The sequence below is a fragment of the Barbatula barbatula genome, assembly GCF_947034865.1.
Source record: "Barbatula barbatula genome assembly, chromosome: 1".
Taxonomy (NCBI): Eukaryota; Metazoa; Chordata; class Actinopteri; order Cypriniformes; family Nemacheilidae; genus Barbatula; species Barbatula barbatula.
Window position 1 is genome coordinate 22,605,549 of NC_136766.1, and position 25,116 is coordinate 22,630,664.

At 39.9% G+C, this 25,116-nt stretch overlaps 2 protein-coding genes across 3 annotated transcripts; both read right to left on the bottom strand.

The window, feature by feature from the left end:
• Positions 1-8,415: 8,415 nt before the first annotated feature.
• On the bottom strand, positions 8,416-15,149 carry nat16l (N-acetyltransferase 16, like). 2 transcript variants are annotated; one of them, XM_079458018.1, is made up of 5 exons: positions 14,942-15,004; positions 14,743-14,827; positions 14,377-14,573; positions 9,590-9,814; positions 8,416-9,452 (listed from the first exon to the last, which is right to left on the bottom strand). In XM_079458018.1, the coding sequence occupies exons 3-5, from the start codon at positions 14,563-14,565 to the stop codon at positions 8,880-8,882; spliced, it is 987 nt and encodes a 328-aa protein (XP_079314144.1). In that variant the 5' UTR covers positions 14,566-14,573; positions 14,743-14,827; positions 14,942-15,004; the 3' UTR covers positions 8,416-8,879. The 2 variants fall into 2 exon arrangements, with proteins under 2 accessions (XP_079314144.1, XP_079314143.1); XM_079458017.1 differs by lacking the exon at positions 14,743-14,827 and having other exon boundaries at positions 14,942-15,149.
• Positions 15,150-17,190: 2,041 nt separating this feature from the next.
• LOC306891215 (uncharacterized protein) lies at positions 17,191-20,032 on the bottom strand. Its single transcript, XM_079451289.1, has 5 exons — positions 19,895-20,032; positions 18,577-18,939; positions 18,365-18,497; positions 18,132-18,180; positions 17,191-17,562 (listed from the first exon to the last, which is right to left on the bottom strand). The coding sequence occupies exons 1-5, from the start codon at positions 19,944-19,946 to the stop codon at positions 17,317-17,319; spliced, it is 843 nt and encodes a 280-aa protein (XP_079307415.1). The 5' UTR covers positions 19,947-20,032; the 3' UTR covers positions 17,191-17,316.
• Between the last annotated feature and the right edge of the window lie 5,084 nt (positions 20,033-25,116).

A 25,116-nucleotide genomic window follows, 5' to 3' on the forward strand; every position in this document is an offset into this window, starting at 1 on the left:
GAGGAAACATTGGAAGCAATTATAACAACATAGGCAACAAAATACATAAGTGCATCAAACTAGTCCATTAAAGCCTAGCACAGTATACAAAGCTAAGAAAAGTGAGGTTAGTAGGGGTTTTTTTTTTTAAGAAGGAAAGGGAAGAGAATTAGGAAAAATCAATCAGCGAAGTGTTGACGGAAGAGATGCGTTTTTAGGCGTTTTTTAAAGATGGCAACCGAGTCTGCTGATCTTGTAGCAGCTGGTAGATCATTCCACCAATGTTGAACAGATCCAGAGAAGGTACAGGAAAGTGACTTTTTTCCTTTTTGGGATGGTACCACTAGTCGTTGTTCCTTTGCAGACCGCAGTTATCTGGCAGGAACATGGATCTGCATTAGCGAGAGGAGATACGATGGTGCAGACCCGGTGTTGGTCTTGTAGGCCAGGAGCATAGCTTTGAACTTTATGGGGCGGCAACAGGGAGCCAGTGTAACCTGATGAAGAGCGGAGTTACATGCGCTTTCTTCGGTTCATTGAAGACCACTCTTGCCGCCGCATTCTGGATCATCTGGAGAGGTTTGATTGTGCAAGCAGGAAGTCCAGCCAGAAGCGCATTGCAATAATCCAGTTTGGACAGGACAAGAGCCTGGACTAGGACTTGCGTAGAGTGCTCCGAAAGGAAAGGTCTAATTTTCCTAATGTTGTAGAGGATGAATCTACAGGACCGGGTGGTGCTGGCAACATGACTTGTGAGGTTAAGCCGATCATCGATTACCACTCCCAGGTTTCTGGCTGTGCTGGACGGTGTAATCGTTGATGAGCCTAGTTGAATGGCAAGGTTGTGGTGAATCTTTGGGTTGGCTGGGATCACAAGCAGTTCCGTTTTTGCAAGGTTTAGCTGCCAAAGCGAGATGTCACTCAGTCATGCCGCAATGCCAGCAGCGATCGTTGGATCGTCCGGTTGAAATGACAAGTAGAGTTGTGTGTCGTCGGCATAGCAGTGATAGGAGAAGCCATGCTTCTGAATGACCGAGCCGAGGGATGTCATGTAAATGGAGAAGAGTAGCGGTCCAAGCACTGAGCCCTGTGGCACCCCCGTGTTGAACTGTTGGGACGCAGAGACCTCATCTCTCCAGGATACTCTGAATGACCTACCCGAGAGGTAGGACTCAAACCATTGCAACGCCATTCCAGAGACACCCATAGCACTGAGAGAAGCCAGGAGGATGTGATGGTTGACAGTGTCAAAGGCAGCAGATAGATCCAATAGGATGAGCACAGATGACATGGATGATGCTTTTGCCAGTCTCAGGGCTTCGATGACTGAGAGCAGTGCAGTCTCTGTGGAATGACCGGTCTTGAAACCAGCCTGATTGCTGTCCAGGCGGTTGTTTTGCATGAGAAAGGAGGAGAGCTGGTTGAACAACTCGCTCCAGGGCTTTGGCGATGAAGGGAAGAAGGGAGACAGGCCTGTAGTTTTCTAGCAGTGTATGGTCCAGGGTGGGTTTCTTTAGAAGCAGTGTGATGCGGGCCTCTTTGAACGCTGTGGGAAATGTCCCAGTGGTGATCGAAGAGTTGATGATGTGGGTCAGAGCAGGCACAACCGTTGGAGAGATGGCCTGGAGGAGATGGGTGGGGATGGGATCCAGTGGGCGGGTGGTAGGGTGGTTGGAACCAATGACCTTGGAGACATCAGCTTCAGACAGAGGAGAAAAGACGGGGAGCACACAAGTGTCAGGGATGTGGGCGGGTTCGACAGGTGGTGGCGTGGAGAACTGGCTGCTGATGGCAGTAGTTTTCTATACGAAGAACGATGCAAAATCAGCAGCTGTTAACTCCGATGAAGGTGGAGGAGCAGGCGGACAGAGGAGAGCAGAGAAGGTTTTGAAGAGCGTTCGAGAGTCCGGAGAGTTGCAGATCCTCGAGTGGTAGTAATCTGTTTTTGCAGAGGTGACGTCTACAGAGAAAGAAGGGAGAAGAGATTGGTAGAGAGAGAGGTCTGCAGGGTCTTTTGTCTTGCGCCATTTTCTCTCAGCTGACCGGAGGCTGGCGCGATGCTCACGCAGTACATCCGATAACCAGGGAGCCGACGGGGATGCACGGGCTGGTCCAGATGCAAGAGGGCATAGGTTGTCCCAGCAGGATGAAAGCGTGGAACACAGAGTGTCTGTGGCATTGTCTGTATTCAAAAGAGAGAGAGCTCATCAGAGGGGGGGAGTGCAGAGAAGACAGCAGAGGAAAAACAGGAGGGAGGGAGAGACCGCAGGTTGCGCCGGAAGGTGACCATCGGTAAGACATCTGCGATATCCGGAGCAGTGAGGTCGAGGGTGACGAAGAAGTGATCAGACGTGTGCAGCGGGGTGACCTGAGAGTAATGAGTGGAGCAGTACCTTGTGAAGATCAGATCTAGATGGTTTCCAGACTTGTGGGTTGCTGATGTGGAAACCTGCTCAAGGAGAAATGATGCGGTCAGGTTGACGAAGTCAGCAGCCTGTGGTTTTCCAATGTGGATGTTGAAGTCACCTAGTACCACCAGGGGAGTACCATCCTCAGGGAAGGATGAAAGAAGCACATCCAGCTCCTCCAAGAAATATCCAAGCTGACCTGGGGGACGATATATAACTACAAAATGACTTTTAACAGGGTGGGTGATAGTAACAGCATGAAACTCGAAGGAGCTGCTGTCACACATTGTTGTTAGCTGATTGAATTTCCAGTCTTTGGGGATGAGTAGACCGGTGCCTCCACCCCTTCCTGTGATGCGAGGGCTGTGGGAGAAAGTGTGGTTATAGGAGAGGGCAGCGGGAGTGGCAGAGTCCTCTGGTTTGATCCATGTTTCTGTAAGTGCTACGATGGAAAGACCAGAATGTTTAACAAAAGCTGTAATTAAATCAGCTTTGTTCACAGCAGATTGGCAGTTCCACAATCCTATTGGGAAAGTAGAAGGGGCAGTTGCTAGCAGTGATACATTGTGAAGATTTTTAGCATTGCGTCGCCTTCGGCATGCGGCAGATGATTTACGTGTTGTGATAACAGAAAGGATTTTAAAACAAATTTTTAAGAGAAGCAGAAAGAAAATAGGGAGAAACATTAAAGATAACAATAAAGGATTAAGTATTAGTGCAAACAAGTAAGACAAAAAGTGCAAGTGATGACACAAAACAAAATAGGTACAAAAGAAGTGCAATACTCAAGTGCCCTGTCAGTGTCTTGACTCTCTGTCAATGCCTCTTTGCTATGTTTTATTATTATGTTACGTTTTTATGGCTATTATATTGTAGACTATTGAGTGAATAAATCCTTTTAATAAAAAAAGGTATATATAACCCCTCCCCCCATCATTCAGAGGCGATGCTTCTTCACCGTTGCTTTGAAAAGTGTATTGCGAAAAACTCTCTCTGTCTGCGAGTACGCACGCACGCACACACACGTCCAGCAACAATAATCATATTAATTTGAAACAGCAACCCAGAAATTTGTCACAATTGATTAAAACAATGATGATAATAATCACATGAAAAAAATGACTTAAATTCTGGACCTTTGGCAGCTGAGGGGGGGTTCGTTCGAACCACCCGAACCCCCCCCTGCCTACAGGCTTGCCTTGGGAATCAAGTGCCAAGTTGAGACTGCCCTCTTTTCCTTCAAACATTGATGACTGCATCAGTGCCACTAGGAGTATCCGTAAAAAATCTCGCCTAGGACCACCCAGATCAATGGCTTCTTCAAACTTCCCTTTCTCATCAGAAAACCTGATGACCATTCTGTTGTTTGGATTGTATGAGAGTCTTGTAAATCCACGGATTGCACCATCCAGCACAGCTGCGCGGTTGATGTTGAACTTGCAGTTTTGATTTGTATTTATTTTTGTTGACAGTTCTTCCAGTATTTGTTTAATAGACACTTCAACTGTTAGGGGAATTCTGAAAAAGAGTAAGCTTCATTCATATTGTATTAAAATATAAATTATTGATGAAATTTAATTGCTATAAGTGAAGTTACAATGACTAAATTCTCTGTTTGGCAACAATGTAACTGCCTGAATTAATCAGTAAACAAGGTAAACTAAGCAGTATCAAATAAGTAATATGAAATATAATTAACAAAGGAAAATACACCAAAAAGTTACTTGTGAAATGCATATTGTAATGTGTGATACAGGTCAAAAATGTTTAGCTATACACCGTCTGTGATCTTTAAAAAGCCTGTGCAATGATGTTTCATGCATTCTGAATTGCGGTCTTCTCATGCTTGACATGTCCACTTGTCAAAAATGAGTTGGTCGTATGACGTAGTATTTCTGTACTCGATTCAGTCCCCCAGTGTTTGTATAGGTTTCATAAAAATTTTTCTTGGACAATTCTCCCGGCAAAGGCACGCCCACGCATCAAGCCTTTGCAGCGAGAAGAGCACGTGAAGGAGCATGCGCACATAGTCAACCACTTGGAGCAAAAGAGAATGAGCATGTGCATTGGCGAAGTTCAAATATGTTTGTTTGTTCAATGCATTTGGGTGATAAATGATATATAAACGGTGGATATACCGCTGGATAAGGAGATAGTTTGAAACTGATAGACGGAGAGGTCCCAACTCTAAAAGATGCCGGACATGAATAGCACATGGTAGGTCAAACAAAATCCAATGTCTGTATTTTGTTGGCAATCACGTGTGTGTGCATAATGTTAACAAAACGAACGTTAAGTGAATCAACAGTTATGCAGGGATAATGCGATTATGGCTTGTGTGCTTTAGTTCCGCCCAATGCATGCCTGCAGCAGCTTGACTGATCTCGGAAATAATTGTACATCTGTATCTGTCTTTTATAAATTGTGATGAAACTAAAGACTACGGATATTTGAAGGGTGTGATACTATTCTGCAAGTACTCAATAATTAATATGAGATATGCAGAACCTGTTTAAGTTAAGGCCGCTTTAACTAGAATTTTAGACAACTGAATAATACTCACGCATGGTCCTCAATGCTTGCCATTATGGCATTGCAAAGATCTTCATCATCTTCCTCATCCTCAGACACTGCCCAAATGAGAGAAATGTAGGTGTCATAATCACCCTCCCAGGAAGCAGATCTGGAGAACTGCTCACTGTCCCAACAATCGGGTGCTGAGTGAGGTCTTGTGCAAGGCCGGCCACTGGTGGAGGGCTGGGCACCGAAGGAACTGGTGGAGGGCTGCGCACCCACGGTACTCCTGGAGGCCTGAGCGCTTATGGGGGACTGAGCTCTGGTGCAGGACTGAAAAGAGATGCTTTGAATCGAAGACTGAGAAGAGAAACACATTAGAAACAGCTTCAGTGCTTGGGAAGTTTAAACAACTAACAGTGGGCACTCACAGAGTCTTGTGTCGTGGACGGGCCATTCAAGTCATTGGTCATATTCTCTCCATTTTCAGAAACAGAATCTAATGACTGGCGCACACTATCGTCACAAGGCATGTCAACCTCAAAACAGCTGTCATCGGAGCTGTCAGATTCAGCCTTGGAAAAAAATATCTTGTAAAGAACAATAATAGCATAATATTTCGATGACTTCACATGAGTTAATATAAAAGCTTCCTTCTAAACAACAGTCTTGCCTAAAATAACCCCAAATGTTAAAAAACATTCATGAAAAGTAAAGAAATAAAAGTTTATTATTAATCATTCAACAAACACAACAGTCTTACCAATAGTAGTGTTCTTGAGGGTCTCACATATAAGGCCTTTAATCTGAACACTTTTAGAATCAAGCTGCCATCTAGATCCTGGCCTTCACTTATCTTTGGTGTCATGAGCTTGTTGCCACATCCCATTAGTATTTCTAAACTGCACACAATAAAAAGAGCAGTACAAATACACCATGTACTAAAACATCGGAAAGAACATTTACATTATGATAAATACAACTTATTTTAATAAAAAAATACTTTTACCTTACATCAGATGGCACTTTTTCTTTGAAGCCTTGTTTTATTTTTTCGAGTACCGTTGTACTGTCCCACGCCTTATTGAATTCAAAGGCATTTAATATGTGTCCAATTTCATGTAAGTGTTGCTTTTTCTTTTGTTTTACGATGACATTATCGTGTGGGGTCGTCAACAATATAATATCCTTATTAAAGGTCCGATGGTATTGTGTCCTGGGTCTGTAAAAATAAACACAGCTTAACACACTTAACGAAAAGTAAGCAGAATTTATCATAAACTAATTGTACAAAGAATCGGGATAGAGGAAAGGGCATTCCTAGATGCATTTCTTACCTTTTCCTAGAGCGAGACTGCCAGTTACCATAGGCTACTGCTGCCGAGCGTGAAATCGTGGCCCGTTAACTGCCCCGGCGGATGATGATGGCATCATTAGTCCGTTATTCGTGGTTGGTACAACAGGCGTCGAAGGCCGGAACAAAGCGCGCAATTCAGCTTCTGATTCTGTTTGCCGCTGAGCACTATGCGACACGTTTGATTCCACGGAATCAGCAATTGATTTGATTATTGATGGCGAAGCAAGAACATTTCGCAAAATGCTAATCGCTTCGGTTCACGAGTTCGCCCTCGCCAATAAACAGCTCCTTGTTGGGATAGATGGTAAAGCATGGGAATGCAGGTTATGCGTATTTGCCGTGTTGTACAGGGAGTGGGCTCCGAGCTCGCCGGATCTATCCGAACCCGGAGCACTCTACCCTGCTCAGGGCAAGTGCTCCGGGCTCGGAACCCAGAATCGTGCTGATTTATATGCTTAGGTTCCTCCCGAACTTTGTTAATAAAACATCATTTGTTGCACGATCCCTGTCCATTGCAATTACCAACCTCGTGGAGTCGCCAGGTTACTTCCGTTTACACTGAAATGCCTTCCGTTTACACTGAAAAGTTCACGCACAAATGAAATCACTAGATGCCAGTCATTATATTTCTTATAAGTTTGCATTATAGTTTGTATGTATGTGCGAGTGTTATATATATATATATATATTTGTGTGTTAGGAGAGTTTGTATGTATGTGCGAGTGTTTTATAGATGTGTGTGTGTGTACCCAGAGTTTGTATGTATGTGCGAGTGTTGTACAGGTGTGTTTGCACGCATCGAGTTTGTATGTATGTGCGAGTGTTTTATAGATGTGTGTGGGTGTGCAGAGTTTGTATGTATGTGCGGGTGTTTTATAGATGTGTTTACACGCATCGAGTTTATATGTATGCGTGAAAAAGTGTACATGCATGCATTACTAACATTATATGTATTGGTATGGATTTCACATTAGTGCGCACATGTTTTAAATATGTGTTTGCTTGAACATCCAATACTATACATGTATATGTGAGCAATGTATATGTGTGTATGCACGCTTTTATATATGTAGGCCTATTCATACGCGCAATTTGATTTACACCCTATACGGCGCCTCATACTTTTTTGCCTCAGAAATACCTATCCTGTGGTTCCAGTAGTTGTTGTCCTGAAGATGTTGGCTATCCTCGAATCTCCATGAAAGTCTTTTTTTTGTCCATGACTTTTAGTTTTAGATTTAATAGATTTAATTTGTATCTGGTAATTAGCTTGAAAATATGAAATATTTCTTATTAAAGCATCGGACATAGTTTATGGTTATATAGTTAATTTGAGTAAATCTGATTAAAATCACATTATTTATATGTATATGAAAAGAGTGTGATCTATAAGAATATGAACTACAATACCCAATTAAGTGACACTAAAATGAAATTGTTACCTTAGTTTGACATTAAAAAATCTGGTTGAAAAAGCACCAAACATCATTCATGAAGTACAGTATGCATGTCGAATGCAACATAAGATTTTGTAAAATATATCCACTCTTTACATCAATAAATGTTGATAACTCTAATCTGGTGTGCATCTGTGTGGGTAGATTCATTCTTGCTAGTGAAGAGCAAGAAAGTAATTTTTTGTGCCGTGACTCATGAGATGCTCTGTAATAAGGTTTGGTAGAGGAACAGACGGACAACATTTTAGAGACAGAATCACAACTAAATAAATGTAATGCAGGCCAAGTGCTTCGGCAGAACAAGAGTGATGTGAAACTGATGGAGGAGAAATGAAAAAAAATGGAGGCGTAGTGAGAAAAGTGGAAGGGGTGAGCGTGATAAATCATGGTTGGAAAGTACAGACAGAGGACTAAGAAACAGAAGAGCAACAGGAGAAAATGTAATGGAGAAAGACAGAGAGAAAAGATAATAATTTGCCGATGGATAGTTTCTTAGAACATCTATTCCACTGCTGCCTGTTTCTTAGACATCACATATTTTCTCCAAGGACTTCTCATATGCTTTTCCATCACGAAAGGCAATTACAAAACACCTTGTGGGGAAAAGAGGCGGATTTACAATGTTAAACTCCTTTATTTTCTACTCACCTGATTTACCAGTTGCCTACAACTGATGTATTAACTATACAAACACTGTGAATAAATGATATAAAAAGAAATTTATTATGCAAACAAATCATAGATCACAGACACTAACTTTACTTGATTCTTAAAAAGAAAACAAAGAAAAGCAAAGCACTTTCCATGTGAAGAGCCATAATATAATGTTTAATTGATGTGCTACAGTATATGTGGAATGTATAATCAAATTAAAATTTTCATTTAATTCATATTTAGGAAAGCTGTTAAAGTAATGAGCTCACTTAAGTTAGTGTGTTTTGTTTTTCTCAAACAGACATGACAAACGCACAATACAATACCTTCACCTGATTCAATTAGCTGAATACTGCTTTTTAATTAAAGCCAAACCTCACACCCTGAGATTTGCTTTGGCAGTACGCCAAACTAACAACATCATTATGACCAATAAAACCTAGATCAGCACAGAATTAAATGAGTCTTTCTTTACGCTCTTTTCATTCCAGCATCTAACTTTTGTTAATACTACCACACTAACTTCCTTTCCAAAAAGTGCTGCTCCCAGTAATTCCTCCACTGCTTCACCCTGTCATGGCCCTCACAAAACTGCCTCATAACTTCCCATAGACTCGGATGCATGTAGATATGGATCAGGACTGTGCTCTGAATCTCACCTTTCACAGTATTTAGGTGAGCTATCAGTGCTCTCTTTGCTATGGATGCATCTGTTCCGAACATGTCGATATTTAGGCGTAAAGACCCTCCGTTGAACGGAACAGGATATAGAGGTGTGTGGAAGCTCATAAACAAGGGTTTCTCATTCAAATCATCCACAAACCATGACAAATTTCGCCTGGCCAAGATTTCAAGGTTACTCTCTAGGAGATCCAAGGGCTGCCAATCTTGAATGATAGCGCTGCCTGGAAGCTGAAGTCTGGAGGACACGTCTGGATTCAGGAGAAGGCCTTTTAAAACAGCTTGGTCGATGTGTTTTGTCACTAGTGAATCCATGGATCCATCTGACACATCGAGTTTTGCCTTCAAATATGATACAAAGCCACCAAAGGTCTCAGAATCCCCACACAGAGACAAGATAGCCTGATACAAAACACAGTAATTTAGAATAAAACATTTATGTAGTATTCGCATCAACTAACATGTTTAATGTTTAAAAAAAAATTCTCATTAGTTAGTTCATGTAAGCTAATGCATGAAGTGTAAATAATTGTACCCACCCTTTTGTCCAGATATGTGAACTTGCTCAGTTTTTCAGGACCTGGGTTATCTGCTCTGGTGAGGCGCTTATTCTTCACCGTGGGGTAAACCTTTTTTACATACTCATCAGCAAATATCTGGATAACTCCAGCTAGCCCGCGGCCTCTTTCAGTTGGACACACCCTTAATCCCTCAACTATCACTGTTTTACCACCATCAACCACAAGGCTTGACTCCAACGCCACCTAGAAGTACACAAAAATGAGTACTGCAGAGGTCAAAATGCTGTACAGCCACACATCAACATATATCGAAATTTGTTGTTACTTTCAGAAATGCTGCATGGAAATCCATTATTTTATGCAATCATAAATTGTTTTGTTCTCATTTTATGCAGACCTAAAAAACATGATTACATGAATAATGTAAATGTAAGAGTAGTAGATTTGAAAAAAAAGGATTTGACCCCAAAGCTATGACTAACAGTACATAGATACAGTACATAGGATTTCTTTTTATCTAAATGTTTATATGTTGTCTGTAATGAGCAAGGCGGGACGAGAGCCGTGAGAGAACGGCCGAGGCTGGTGACGCAAGTGAAAATGAGTGGTCGAGCATAAAAGGACGAGCAACAGGAGGGTATGACAAGAGACGACCAGGCCTGGACTTCTTGTTGTGTTTTATTAGGTTTGTGTGGTCGGCAGTCGACCATGAGGGAGCTTTTAAGTTTGTTTTTTTGTTTGTTTATTATATTAAAAGATTGTTCCTTTTCTGTCTGTCTCTCGACGTTGTGTCGAACCGACAGATGGGGTTCGCCCCTGAGAACCTATCATCTTCTGACTATTTTGAAAAGGCCAATGAAATTGGCGAATTAAATTTGCATGCCGGGCTCCGCCCCCGGATCCGCCCCTCGGACACGAGCCGTGGAGATGAGGTGTCTCTTGCAACATCGGAGCGCGACCTGCTAGCATCAGACTCTGGCGATTCCCTGAAGCTCCCTCCCTCGGGAGGTCGAGCACAGGTGAGAGCAGACATCAAGATGTCAGCCATGCTCGCTCGGACCGCCGTGAGTGTTGGATTGCGGTGCACCGCAGCCCTGGCGCTCGCGGCTGGGTACTTCGCACATTGGGTCCGGGCGCGACTCCAAGCCGTGCCCGGCTCAAGTGCCGAGTTTTACCGAGCTGCATAAGGAGTTCAGTAAGACCTGGAGCGCCCCCTTCGGCGCACTTCCGGCTAGCTGACTCTATCGCCCTCTCTTCCCTCGGGGCGGGGAGTTAGCTAGGGACTATGTCAATGCACCCTGGGTGGAGCATGCAGTCGCGGGTATCCGCAGACGGCGGCCACCTGGGGAACTTGACCTAGACTCACCGTCCAGGGCATGTAAGGTCTCGACATCTTCGGTGTTGAGGCTGGCAGTGCCGTGGGCCAAGCTGCCACCACTCTTACGCCATGGCCATCCTGCAGTCCAGGGCGCTAAATAGAGCCCGACGGGGTAAGACCGACCCAAGTAGTGCCTCCGCCGACTGGCCCTCCGGGGACCACGGTGGCAGCGCAGGCTGGGTCGGACGATGTCCACATCAGTGGCCCGGAAAGACGCCTCGGACTCAATCTTGCGCAGGTGGGCGATGTCGATAAAGGCCACTTTCCCGACTCCCCTCTCGCAAGGTCGGCTGATTGGTGGCGCTGTCAAGGACTTTTGACAGTGTAGAAACAGACCGGGCTGCCACCCCTCTGGCGAAGGCGATCGAACCGTCCCCTCGGCCGAGATGTCCAGTGGCTTCTACAGCCGCACTTCATCATCCCCAAAACCAGGGGTCGCTGCATACCTTGAGCAGCACCTTGCAAGGGTGCCGTTCAGGAGGTGCAGAAGCGCGTCCTGGTGTCTGTCAGACGCCAGGAGTGGTTCATGACAACTGACCGCATACTCTCATGTCCAGTCTCCCTCGGCACTGTCGAGGGGCTGCCATGTCAGTAACGGGTCAGCCGGGAAAAAGAGCAGCTCTCACTGGCGCAGAGCCCCCCTTTTCCTGGTAGAGAACTCAACACTGTCTCCATGACGGCGCTCGAGCACGCACAGTCAGTGCTGAGCTGCTTGAACTTTCAGGCAGCAGCCAGCGGTCCCCTGAAATCAGTTTCAGAGGCTCCTGGGCATGGTGTCCTGGGGGGTGGCCTGTCCCCCTCGGGTTGACGCACATGGGACCGCGACAGCACTGATTACAGAGACGAGTTCCCTGGAGAGCGTGGCGCACTGGCAGTAGGCGTATCGTCATTACGCCTGCGGCCGTCGCATCCTAACCCCGGGCAGGTCTTGAGGCCGGTCGTGGTAACGACAGACGCCTCCCTACGGGGTGCGGTGTGCAACGGGCGCGCAGTGTCGGGTCGCTGGACGGGCCCCCGCCTGCGTTGGCATATCACTGCCCTCAAATTGCTAGCTGTCCTGCTTGCACTGATGAGGCTCCGGCCCCTCGTGCAGAGCCAGCATACTTGCCCGGACAGCACGACCGGCGTAGCGTACTAAACCTCAGGGTGGCATTCGCTCGCTGCAGTCTTTGCAACTATTTCTGATGACGAGCAAAAGATACAGAGAAGAACCTTACTTGGCTAAACATGCTTGTTCAATATTTGGACTGGGATACCGAGCTCAACCTTTAGATGTCAATGTACCATACGGTTTCTTTAAATGTGACAAAACTACCGGATCCATTCAACATATTGTTAATTTGATCAAAATTAACATATAACAAAATTTGACAAATCGTTGATTTAATACAATGATTATACAATTAAAAAGTAATATAAATCAATGTTAACATAAGTTAAATAAAACATACATAGTTATAGTATTAGACACTGGGCAGACGGATTTAAACACAGACTGAAAAATTAACTGCAGTCCAGCCTCGAGTGTCCAATTGTCTAGAATTTAATGACTCACCAAGGGCGAAGCTAGCCCCTTTTTAGGGGTGCTTCAGCACCCCTAAAAAGTAGCTCAGCACCCCTAAAACTTGGAGTAAGAAATGTTGTTATTCTAAAAAGAATCGTCTTTTAGAAGGTTAAATAATTTTTGGATTAAAATGTATGTGTTAAGGAAGAAAATGAAACATCCCCGCTTAGCAAATGGTGTCATCCTCTTCTCTTCCTCCTCTGTACCTGCACCGCTCAGCGCGAGACACGTAGTGTTGTGAATCAACTAAGTTGCTCCAAAGCTGTCTCACACTTCTTTCCTTTTACATAGAGTTGTTCCGATTGCAAAACCATATCGGTGAGTACTGGAGTCAGTATCCTGAATCACCACGGTACACCTATAACAAGTGTTTATTTTCGGACTATTTTAGTCCAGCGGGTCGCCGCCGGTGTGGAGTAGCACAGGACCTGGGTGACTCGTCCATGGTCATAAACGGAGAGAAGTAGCGCCGGTTAATATGTTCTTCCGCAAGACGCATTCAGTTCTGTTTATTAACTGCTAGCGCGTGAAACAAAAACAAATAAACTGCGGACCTGTGTCTCTGTTGTTAAAGTTTATCGTTCATTTGATACTCATTTTAACAGTCTGGAGTCACGTAAACATGACGTCACGTGCGTCTTTTCTGGTCAGTCGTCATGGAAACATGAAGCCCTGGCGTTTGGACCAGAGTGTCAGAGGAAGTGATTCTTTCTGAAGCGCAAGAGTGAGGCTGGTACGGTTCAGATTCGTGTTCCCTTCACTGAAAGTCTTTTAGTGCCTTGCGTCGGATCCATACATGGCTCAGGAGGATCACAAAGCAGACTCCAGCACCTAGCTGTGATGTCTATTGAGAAGGAGTTGCTTGAAATAATTGAACCCCAAAGGGTCATTGACAGGTTTGCCAGCCTCAAAGTGCGGCGACATAGATTAACTCTCCCAAAGTAGAGCAAAAATGGGGATTCAGGGGAAGTACTTTAAAGATTTCCCTCTATTTCTTTTTTTTATATCTTTACTTTCTTAGTATTTTCAAGACCTCTGTAAATTATCTGGATATTTTGGACTTTACCTTCTTTTCTTAATTATTTTATTTATTGATGACTTACATTGGTTTATGAAAGTTCAGACTGGCGTGCGACCAGATATAGATGCCCATTTGTAAATAATTTACAGAAGGTGAATTACATTTTGTTGTCCAAGTACCTGTTACATTGTTCAATGACAATAAAGATCTAATCTAACCAATCTGACGACTGTTGATACAGAAGGAGGAATATGGAGTTAAGGGTCAGGAAAAGCTGTGTGAAGAAGGTTTTGTGTTTGTTACAGGGGGCTGTCTGTGTGAACTCTCACAATTAAGCTGGTGTCCTGAAAAGGTCTCAAACATTGTTTGTATGTGTTAGCGACCACTCATTCAGTATTTTAGGTTTAGTTAGTTAAAACGGCTCCGTTCTATCGTTCTTACTTTAAAGGGATTGCCATGCAAGGAGTTCTGTTCTGCAAAAAGAGGTGTTAAAAAAATCTGGATTTTGGAGTTAGTTGAATCAATGTTAAAATGATTAAGTTATTTTTCAATAGACACATTTTTTGTTTTTGTGTGAAAAGAGGGGGGGGGCTTTGCAGTGGGGCTCATTGGGTGCTCAGCACCCCTAAAGCTCTGACCCTAAAATCGCCCCTTTGACTCACAATACACACGTCAACAGCACAAAACGAATCCCATGGACCACCAACACTGATGTAAAAAGAAAGTGTACACGTGTCAATTGTTTAAGATAATGCATGTGTTAAGTGCATAAATGTAAAAGTATCTTCTCTGATGGTTTACAACACAGCTTTCCCGAGACAAAGCTATATGACATCACTTACCAACCTGCTGCCCCTCCTTGCTATTATAACCAATCTGTCCTGTTCAGTCATCCAGGAGTGATAGCGACATGGAAGGTAATCATTGCCCTCGTATATGTCATGCGATATGGCCATGACATCATCATAATCCTCTGGCCTGGCAAGGAAGAAGGTCAGCCCTTCACTCTCACCCAAACCATGCGACTCCATTATTATCACTGCCAAAATCACAGGAACAAATATAACATCAGATTATTGGAGACTTTTTTTCGATTAAAAATGAATAATACTTTGAAGTGCTGTAATTGTAAAGTGTAAAGTTCTGCATTCTTAGTAACGTCTAATTAATGTCGAATGCACTTGCGAATTTAACATAACGTTACTTACAATAATACTAACAAACTTGCAGTCAGAACACGGAGGCCTATACATAAATGTTCAACAAATGCAGGATCTCTTCCTAGCCCTACTCCTGCTTTAACAAAATGAAAGTAAAAAGGACGCAACAATCACGAACAACATTAAAGATCAGCAACATATACACCAAACCAGTCACTTTAAAAGTGGAAGATATAGTCACTCTTACCTCGTGACAGTCTGCGAGTCGCGTGAACTTCACCGCTCTGTTAAGGAAAAACTCATTTCGACTGAGCATGTTTGGACTTTAAACTTGTAAAACATGTGCAGAATGGTCATCTATCCGAAGCTAAATGTATTTTTAAACAGTATAAAGTCCCCACCCAGCGGATTGAACGCGATATTGCAGTCCTGCACAAGAAAGTCATAAATGTTTCGAATGATGGCAGGGTCATTTTCAAAATATGGTCACAAACTTTTCCTACACTTTACAGGCATGTAAAAAGCTTCCAAATGAGAAAATCCACCCGATTAAGCCATTAATACGCAACTCAGCGCCTTTTTATAATGATCATTGTTATAAGTCTTTATAGTTTTGTAAAATTTTTTCGAAATTAATTTGAATTAAATTTGTAATAAAAAAACATGTCCTCCTCCCTATGTTCAACTCTTTCGTATGGTGTATAAACATTTCCTTTTCATTTATTTTTAAAATAAGTTAACCAATTAAATTACCAAAAACTTTATTTATTAATACAAATACTTAAAAATATTTATATGTCCTTTGATTTTGTGTCATTGGTAACAACAACTTTTATTTTGAAATAAATAATCTATGCTAGTTAGTGGTAAGTACTTACACAGACAACGGTCAACAAAGAAGATGCTCTGTTCAAGCACAAACATGGTGAGTGTCCCTTTCCTTAATATAAATTAGACATTTTATTTATTTGGTGTGGTCGTCATTGGTGTTGCTTTGGTTTGTGTCAGCATGTAGGATTTTTATTGGAAAAAAATTTTTTATATGAGAATTTGCCTTTGACAGGAATTTGTCACTGGTGTTATTGCTGTTTCCTCCAGAGGTCTTATTTGAAGCCTGTTACGTCATGTGTTTCGTTTCTTAAAGCAGGTAGGACACTATGTAGGCACACATCTAACGCGACCTACTTTCACGAGAATTTGGAGGATACATGAGGTGTATCCTTAGTTGCTAGAGATAACCCACAATTCTTTGCGTCGGCCGACGTCTGTTAAATAAAAGTGTGTTGAATAACCGGTAGAAGCTGCACATTCAATGAAATATGTGGTGTTTAAATATAAACCAGTGCCAGTATGTCCAAGAAGGACGTCTCGTTTAATTCTAAGTTGAGAATCCTCCGTATATCGCATCCTTTAGAGCAGGGGTTCCCAAAGTAGGGGTCGCAAGGCCGCGAGGGTGGGGTCACAAGATGATTTCCAGAAATAATTTTATACTATTAGGAATAGCATATTTAATCATTAAGTGTAACAAAACATTAAAAATATTAGTGAAGTTTAAAATAAAACCATGCAAATAAAAAGCCATCAGCCTTTGGAATTTCCTCTTATTTCTGATGACGAGCAAAAGATACAGAGAAGAACCTTACTTGGCTAAACATGCTTGTTCAATATTTGGACTGGGATACCGAGCTCAACCTTTAGATGTCAATGTACCATACGGTTTCTTTAAATGTGACAAAACTACCGGATCCATTCAACATATTGTTAATTTAATCAAAATTAACATATAACAAAATTTAACAAATCGTTGATTTAATACAATGATTATACAATTAAAAAGTAATATAAATCAATGTTAACATAAGTTAAATAAAACATACATAGTTATAGTATTAGACACTGGGCAGACGGATTTAAACACAGACTGAAAAATTTTCCAGGCACTTTACAGGCATGTAAAAAGCTTCCAAATGAGAAAATCCACCCGATTAAGCCATTAATACACAACTCAGTGCCTTTTTATAATGATCTTTGTTATAAGTCTTTATAGTTTTGTACATTTTTTTCGAAATTAATTTGAATTAAATTTGTAATAAAAAACATGTCCTCCTCCCTATGTTCAACTCTTTTGTATGGTGTATAAACATTTCCTTTTCATTTATTTTTAAAATAAGTTAACCAATTAAATTATTGGTGTTATTGTCACCAGTGTTGGGAGTGAGGCATTACAAAAGTAACGAAATTACAGTAGTGTATATATATATATATATATATATATATATATATATAACGCATTACTAATCTAATTTGGGTAATATTATACCCATTACAACAACGTATTTCCCCCCTCTTAAATCAAATTTTAGTCATGAAAACCGAATTACATTTTGTGACTTTTTAAAATCAGAAAGTCACTGTTTTGGGAGTGTGAATACATTTGTAGTCCTATACCACCATACTGTACAGTAGTCTATTATAAATTTGAAACACTAAAGGAGTGTTTGTCTTCAAGTGAAAATATAAGCATTTAAATACTTTATTTATTTCCGCGCAAAAATACAAGTGCATTTTGCTTCCTGTAATTTAACATAACATATGGCAAAGATTCTCTGATTTACGCTGTAATTATGTTGTATTAGGTCTCAAGGAGTGGCTGTCCATATTTCTTTGTGGTAATGGACTCTGTCCTAGTAGGTGATAAACATGTCTTTGATCATTCGAGGAATCCTGCTGCGTCCATGCCTTGGGTTGGCCTTGGTACGACTTCCACAACCGGCCGTAGAAAAGGTCTTTTTTTATCTTTGCATAAAGTTTGGACGGGTCAAAGCCATTTGAAGAACTTTGAGAAATTAAAGATGGTTCTTCCTGTGTCTGAATTAAGAGATTAACAGTTTTATATTGCAAAATAGAATATGTAACTATGAGAATCCTCATAACATAATTTAGTGGCAAACAAGGCCTGTGAGAATTGGCCGTGCAGAGCATAATTCACACTTTAACCACAACCACGCACATTCTTTAGAAAATAACAGGAAACTGAGATACCTTTAATCACTTTATACAATTTTTACGTTTGAGATTGCAAGGAAACGGCCCAGATAAAAGTCACTGCACTGCACTTTTTAACTTTCCATGATGCATTTTCTGTGTTATTTGTGCCCAATGACATTTAGAATTTCTCATATAAGTAAGTGTACATAGGTGATTTGCATACTGTATATACCGTACATGTCCTATGGTGTTACAGCAAAAAAAAACAAGATGATTAATATTAATAATATAAATTAAATATTATGAACAATGTATTATTATTGCCATGTCACACCATAAGACGGTATTTTTGTCAATTACCCACATGAGTTTAGTGCTGTCTAGAAGAAATCTTAATTATTAACATCATTGATGTAACAACATAATGATTCATTATGTAAGTTTCTTACCTCAGCTGTTGAGTCTGTAGGTTGCATACGTATTTCAAACGACTGTCTCCTGGAAGACAAAATTACAGATCGCTTTATAAACAAATTGTTTTATAGTGTTTATAGGGACAAATGAGAAGTTTTAACATTTTTTCTTTATTGTACTATAATGTTTAAGCTCTGTTTTTTAATGTAGCATTAAAAAAATTGTAAATGGTATTTATCATTTGTTATCCTGTTTGTGATGTCTTTACCTTTTATAGTTGCACTTTCTGCATAAGAAGAATAGCATGGCCAAGGTCATAAGGGAAAGAATAGATCCAATAATCATCGCACCCAAACGTCCCAAAAATCCCATCCCCTGTTCTGGTTTCATATAGGTAAAATCTATATGACATTAAAAACTTGATTAAGAGTTTAAAAGTGGTTACGCAGAATATGACTCAATGTGTAAGTGTCACAATACCTTTAGTCATAGTGTTGATATTGGCTTTTTTCTCACGGATGTCAGTGCATTGCTCTAGTTTCCCCGAAGGAAAAGTTACAAACGCACAACAGATTTGCACACTCTCATTTAATGCTGTTTCAATGAGAAGGGAAGATAATGGATGTGGAGTTGATTTGCCCTGGATCTGAACTTCAGTCTTATATTCAGGTGGTATGTGAGTTCCCAAACTTGGATGAAACGTGCCGAGTTTGGTGCGATTTGGGCCTTTTAGCATTTCCCAGTTAATCTGAGTCATTTTTTCATCTCCTGTAAGAACGCAGGTCACATTACGACCTTCTTTGTATCGATTGTGACTGATAGAAACATCTGTGTTGGATTTGCCTGTTAAACAACAGAAAAAGGAAGATGAGAAGAATGATTAAAATTGATTGAAATCCAAAATACTGAATGCTAAGTATAAAGCTTCTAGCAATTATCATATTTAATAGATCAGATTGAAAGAAAATGCTGTAGTGTTAGTATTGTATCATACATAAAATCATTCAGTTATATACCACAAATCTTTAGGCCTTTTATCTACTGGTAAAATAACATCACTTTCTTTTCATGTCGGAAGCCACAGTGAGGTTATTTGGTAACTTTGTTTCCACTATGAATGCTTATAATGTTTTTGGTTAGGAACAAATAACAAACAAAACCCACTAATTTGCATTAGTCTAATTGTAGGTTAATCTATATTGTGAATCTATTGCAAATGGATACAACAAGTGCCTTTACAGTAAATGTAAAAGTTCAAGATCATTTGATTGACATGAGGATCACTTTTAAATCAATTGTCCAATTAATCATCCATGAATGTGAAAATTGTTACAATACTATACTGTATTTTCATCAAAACTGTGATTTTCAAAGTAAGTCACAAAATAAAAGAATTGAGAAAATGTTACAAAAGGAAAAAAGCATATGAGAAGATATAGAGCACATATTTCGTAACAAAACAAGGAAAACAATCAGCAACTTCTTACTAACGATATGAAAAGCTGTTTGTTTGACTGTCACTGCATGTGAAGCCTGGATTATTTTTTCATGCATTTGTGTGTCTCACTACATGAAAACCTTACGTTGTGGTGTTGGCCTGTATTTTGTATATCCATTTTTCAAAAAAGTTTGAAAAGATTAATATTTCTATTACTGTATATTGTGATAGAGATTCCATATATGATACAGAGCTATTAATAGATACTTTGCTCAAGCTTAAAAGTTTTTGCTGGTTTCACATGTACAAAGGTCTTAAGAAATGTTTAATAGTTATATATCCATATACGCATTTACCTACCTGATTGCAGATCAGCAAGAATGAGAAGAGCACATAGAAAGTTGTTGCCCATGGCTGCTGTGTTAAAACAACACAGCTACCTCTTCAGTCCTTTTCCTGCTTCTGTTTGATCATATGCTGTTATACTAACTTCACTCTATAGTCCTCTCTACTTGTCACGGTTGTGGCAACTCAGTCATATCTTTGATCTCTGTTAGACGGAAATGTGGTAAATGCACTTGTGGAAGTTTCCACTAAACATGTCTCTATACTTCAAAAAACACATTTACATATTTAAGTAGTGCAGTATTTCAGTTTTTAATGCCTGCGTGTTCTCGTAATCTTAAGTAAACATTTTCTCACCACATAAATCACTTAAACAAGAAAAAGACATATGTAAATGAAATGAAAGTTGGGAAATTAAATTATTTAATTGGAAACTTTAGGGGGGCGGCCAAAATAATGGAAACACCTAAAGCATATTGCAAAAGGTGTTTAAATTCATACTGAAGTGTGACATAAACATTTACCTGACAACTGAACAGAGAGGCCAGAGAGGTTTAAGAACTTCACTATATGGTGACAGTTGAACCATGAAAACTTTAGACTGGTGTTTCGACATTATAGAATAACTATTTATACAACAACTCAGTATGTTGAGAGAGAATAAAGAAACTCAATTTAGAAACACAACAGCAGTGAATGCACGTAGGCTTGTGTGGGACACTATAGGCCATATTATAAAAATAAACCCCTCCAGTATAAAAATTGTAATATGCTATGCAATACAACATTTATAGACCCACTAGAAATGCAATGGCTGTTTAAAAAAACAGGAGGAGTTGATAGTTAACATGAGCTAAATTAAAAAATGGTACTTCTGTAGCTTCAAATTGTGAATTTACTTGTATTTAGACTCTTAACTAACAACGTGGATGCAGAACTGAGCTTTCATGATGGATTTCAAATAGCATAGGGGTTATTTCCAAGAGTCAAAGATTAGCAGATGTCTTTCCTTACTGGCTATTATACTCATTGTCTTGTTGTTTCTTTAAAAGCATGTTTTTCCTCATATCCTGTCTTTTACATAACAGTTCAGGACAGCCGTGATGAGAGCTTGGGACTGTGTGCATTCTTAAAAGGAATTCCTCATCTGCAAATCGCATGGGTAAATTAAACTCTGCTATAGAAGAACAATCAGATAGTATAAGTGTGCAAATGGTCTATACTATTACCACAACTGACAGAGCAGCGGAAACATCAAAGTGGCTTGGCTAAAATGTAAAGTGTGACACAGTATGTGGTACTATTATTGAGTGTGATGAGGGGAAGTGATACTTAGCTTACAAACAGAAAGTAACAACCAGCAGGTGAATTAAATATGTTGATTTATACACTATAGGGATAGTTCACCCAAAAATTTTATAATTTACTAAATTCTCATGTCATTCTAAACCTGTTTGACTTTCTTTTTTCATTAGAACACACAATAAAATGTTACGAAGAACGGAGGGGCTTCACTGACACAAAACCACTGAGACATTTATTAAAATATTTTCTTCATACAGTGTGAATAAATTATGATTTTTCATTTTTGAATAACCTATCCTTTCAAGCGTTCTTTTATAAGAGTTCATTGGACCACGGGAAGTTGTTTATTATGGCGTATCTGTGCTTCTTCTGGTGTCATCAACCAATCAGTGTTGTCAGATTAGCACAATGTAATTTTCCTGTGATTTCAAAAGGATTTGTCACATGGCATTTACAGAATGTACACGTGTTCCCAAATGATAAAAGTAACCCATAAGGACAGGACACTTCCTTGTTATTCTAAACATTGCAAGTGTCCAGAACAATGAAATCTTTAGCTATAAATCTTTAGCCTTCAGCAGCATCTGTCTGCTGGTCTTGATTAGCTGTGGACCTCTGGGACATTATCCATCAATTGGATGTTTAAGCTGAGGAACATCCATATGCACTTCTTAGGCTTGTCTTCCTAGTTCAATTTGTAGTCCATTGCTAATACATAAGCAATTTTCAGAAATAACATCTAACTGCTGCACAGGTCTGATCAGTTACTATTGAAAGTTTTTGCTTGAGCTTACTGCCATTGAGCCTCTGTTACTAAGCAATGGTATAATCAGAATTCCAGGAAAATGAATATATGGTCATGAATCTTTATACTTACATATTTCAAAGTAAGATTTGAATGTGGGGATGGAGCTTGTAAGAAAAGGTTTGAACCTTGTAACAGTTTCAGCAACAGTGGTTATTGCAGATGTAAATATTTTATAAATAATACATGGTCATATTATAAAAGTGTTGGTCGGCATGATCATACCACCTTAAAAGGCCCTGGTCCTAATTTACCCGCATTCTCTCTCTCTCTCTCTGTGTTATGTTCTCAAACACACAGATAAATATGCCTCTACACCAAAAATGATGCCCTGGTGTGACCCTCACCCAATCCAGGTTATTTATGGGCCTTTAACATCTGCTCCACTCAATGACCATTCAGAGCTTTTGAAAAAACTATTTGAAACTCATTGTCTATCATCTATGCTACTGGAAATCCTTTACCCTCTGTCAGAATCTAACTGTGGTCTAACATTAGCATACAAAAAACCTGTTCTGATTGTAGGTAAATCTAAACCCTGCAGGAAAATAGATTCAAAAGGCTTACAGTGCCCCCTGGGGACACACATTTACACAAATAGATTTGATTCACTTTGGTTTTCCAATACCAAAACTACCAAACACCAAATCTTACAGTTTTTTGTCTGTGTTTAGTGGTATTGTGTGTTGAGTTTTGAAAAAAATGTAGAGCCATAGTTTTAAAAAGTTAAAAAAATACTCCAAATGCCTTTAAGATGAATGTTTTATGCGAATATGTCTAATATTTTATATCAACACTTAACGCTGTCAGTGTGGTTTTGTTCTTTGCTCTAAAATCCTGTCTGCACGATTATTTAAATTTCTATTTTTATATGTGACTTTTTTCTGTGTCCTCTGCTTCTTCGTGTGACCTATTTTCTCTCTCATTCGCTCTTTCTTGCCACCCCTCCCCCTGGCCCATCTGTCAGATGGACAGGTGTACGTACAGAGTTTTGAGCACATCATTGAAAATATAATATTTACACTGAAATCTCCCCACACACAATTGAAGGTATTCTTTTTAATGGCTTTTACAGCCTTTTAAACTTTAATATGATGTGAAAGCATGTGGAAGAGTCGTTTTTCCAGCTCGACTTCCTGCACTAAATTGGGCTGCATGACTGCCAGGTCTCTGCTGTCTTGTATTCCTGCTGATATGTATATTTCTATATCTGTATACAGACATATACATATGTGTGAATCAAAATATTTGTGTGTGCGCATGTTTATATTTATTTATTTGAGTAATGTATACAGTAGAGGTCTGAGGGATGGATATATTACATAATGAATTTACATGAATATCATGTAACTCCACTCCCAGCTTCCTGTGGTTTTGGAATACAATGCACCCCCCCCCCCACCTCTCCATCTTTACCACCAGCCTCATTTATAATATCCCAACAGGGTCCTTCATTAAACCCCCACCCCAGCAGACACAGGCTGACCCCAAAGTCCCCTTCACTGCATTGTGTTACACTGCAGTATACTGTGCTGTGCTGTCCCATCCCCCTCCTTCGCTCTGAATAGCAAGAACAGGAGTTTGGGGAAATTCCACTCTGACGTTGCCTAGTAACCTCTCATTATTCAACTCAGGACTTTGTGTTTTTCATTTTTATATTTATTTATATTTCATTTTTACATTATTTTTTAGAACAATTTATACTTTTTAACTGAATTGAATATTACAAGTGAAAGCTATGATTAAATTTCATTAACCTCTTATTTGTGTTTGTTCTTCACTTTTGTGGATGCTGGTCCATAAGAAACAGTTTTGTTCTGCAGTAGTAGAGCAAAGGTCAGCAGCGTGAGGCTGCAGTGACAGCTGCTACTCAAATCAGCATAGTTCAGCAAAGAAGCCTCTCACATTCTCCATTTGCTGTGGCTGGCTAGCAGATATACCACTGCATATATCTCCTTGGCATTCTATCAGTGCTCTTCAACGTGGAGGGGTATCACTTGCTCAACCAAACCAAATATTTTAGATTACCTACAGCCATTGCACTGACTACGCAATTGTTTTTATAGATAAGAGTGGGTCCAAGGATACAGCTCTTGACTTTGAAAGGGTATTCAAAGGTACTGATAAATGATATTTATTTAGGATATTTATTTAGGATTTCCTTGTTCTAATAGTCATCATTAAAGATGTATCTATGTACGTAGTGTGTAGTGTTTTAATGTATTGTATATTAGGTTACTTTAAAAGCATCTGATTGAGAATCTGCTATTTCACATATTTAAAGGGATTGTTCCCATCCTAAAATGAAAAATCTGTCATTATTCACTCACCCTCAGGTTGTTCCAACCCTGTATAAATGTATTTGTTCTTCTGAACACACAGGAAGATATTTGGAAGAATGTCAGAAACCAAACATCCCCCGTTTACTGCCATAGTAGGGAAAATAAATACTATGGGAGTCAACTGGGCATGAGATCTGTTTGGTGTGTAAATGTTGACAGAATTTGAATTCTTTGGCGAACTATCGCTTTAAAGTACACATACTGCTAGAACTAATAGTATGGATTATGTAAAAACTAAAACTCACAACAATTTCACAAATGTAACAATATCTCAAAAGTGTAACGCAATAATAAACAATCACCTCATTTATTTTGTTTCTGTATTCTTTTGTTACTCTATGCCCTTTGTTGATTATGACTTATGGGCTTTTATTTGTGTTTTTTTCTTTTTCTTTTTCTTTTTTTATTGCTAAACACCAGTACAATATACAGTTAGACAGACACACACACACACAGATATGTTCTAACCATTTCTAAGTTTTACCCATTTGTAAAAGGTTAACCATTGGAAAGTAAAGCATACTTATACTAATACATCAATTCAAAACATCACTTATCATAGAACGACACATCTAAACTGCATTTTGTTCATTCTGATACCGCATTGCTATAGGAGGCTAAAACCTCACCAGTAATTCAACAAAGCCATTTGATCAACATTTTGTTAGTCACTGGTTTTCCTCTAAAGTTTGTTATCTGCCATATTTGCGCGCTTGAAAAGCATCTATTGCCATAAAATGTAAGTGCTCATTGTTGTTACTAGTTTACAATGGTCAAGACATAAA

Excerpts from the sequence above, each read along its gene's own strand:
- nat16l (XM_079458017.1), bottom strand. The coding sequence starts at position 14,565 with ATGGAGTCGCATGGTTTGGGTGAGAGTGAAGGGCTGACCTTCTTCCTT. Across the intron at positions 9,815-14,376 it reads CAAGGAGGGGCAGCAGGTTG|GTGGCGTTGGAGTCAAGCCT; the intron begins GTAAGTGATGTC and ends GTGTACTTCTAG. Across the intron at positions 9,453-9,589 it reads TCACATATCTGGACAAAAGG|GCTATCTTGTCTCTGTGTGG; the intron begins GTGGGTACAATT and ends GTTTTGTATCAG.
- LOC306891215 (XM_079451289.1), bottom strand. The coding sequence starts at position 19,946 with ATGGGCAACAACTTTCTATGTGCTCTTCTCATTCTTGCTGATCTGCAA. Across the intron at positions 18,940-19,894 it reads TCTTGCTGATCTGCAATCAG|GCAAATCCAACACAGATGTT; the intron begins GTAGGTAAATGC and ends GTTGTTTAACAG. Across the intron at positions 17,563-18,131 it reads CTACAGACTCAACAGCTGAG|ACACAGGAAGAACCATCTTT; the intron begins GTAAGAAACTTA and ends CTCTTAATTCAG.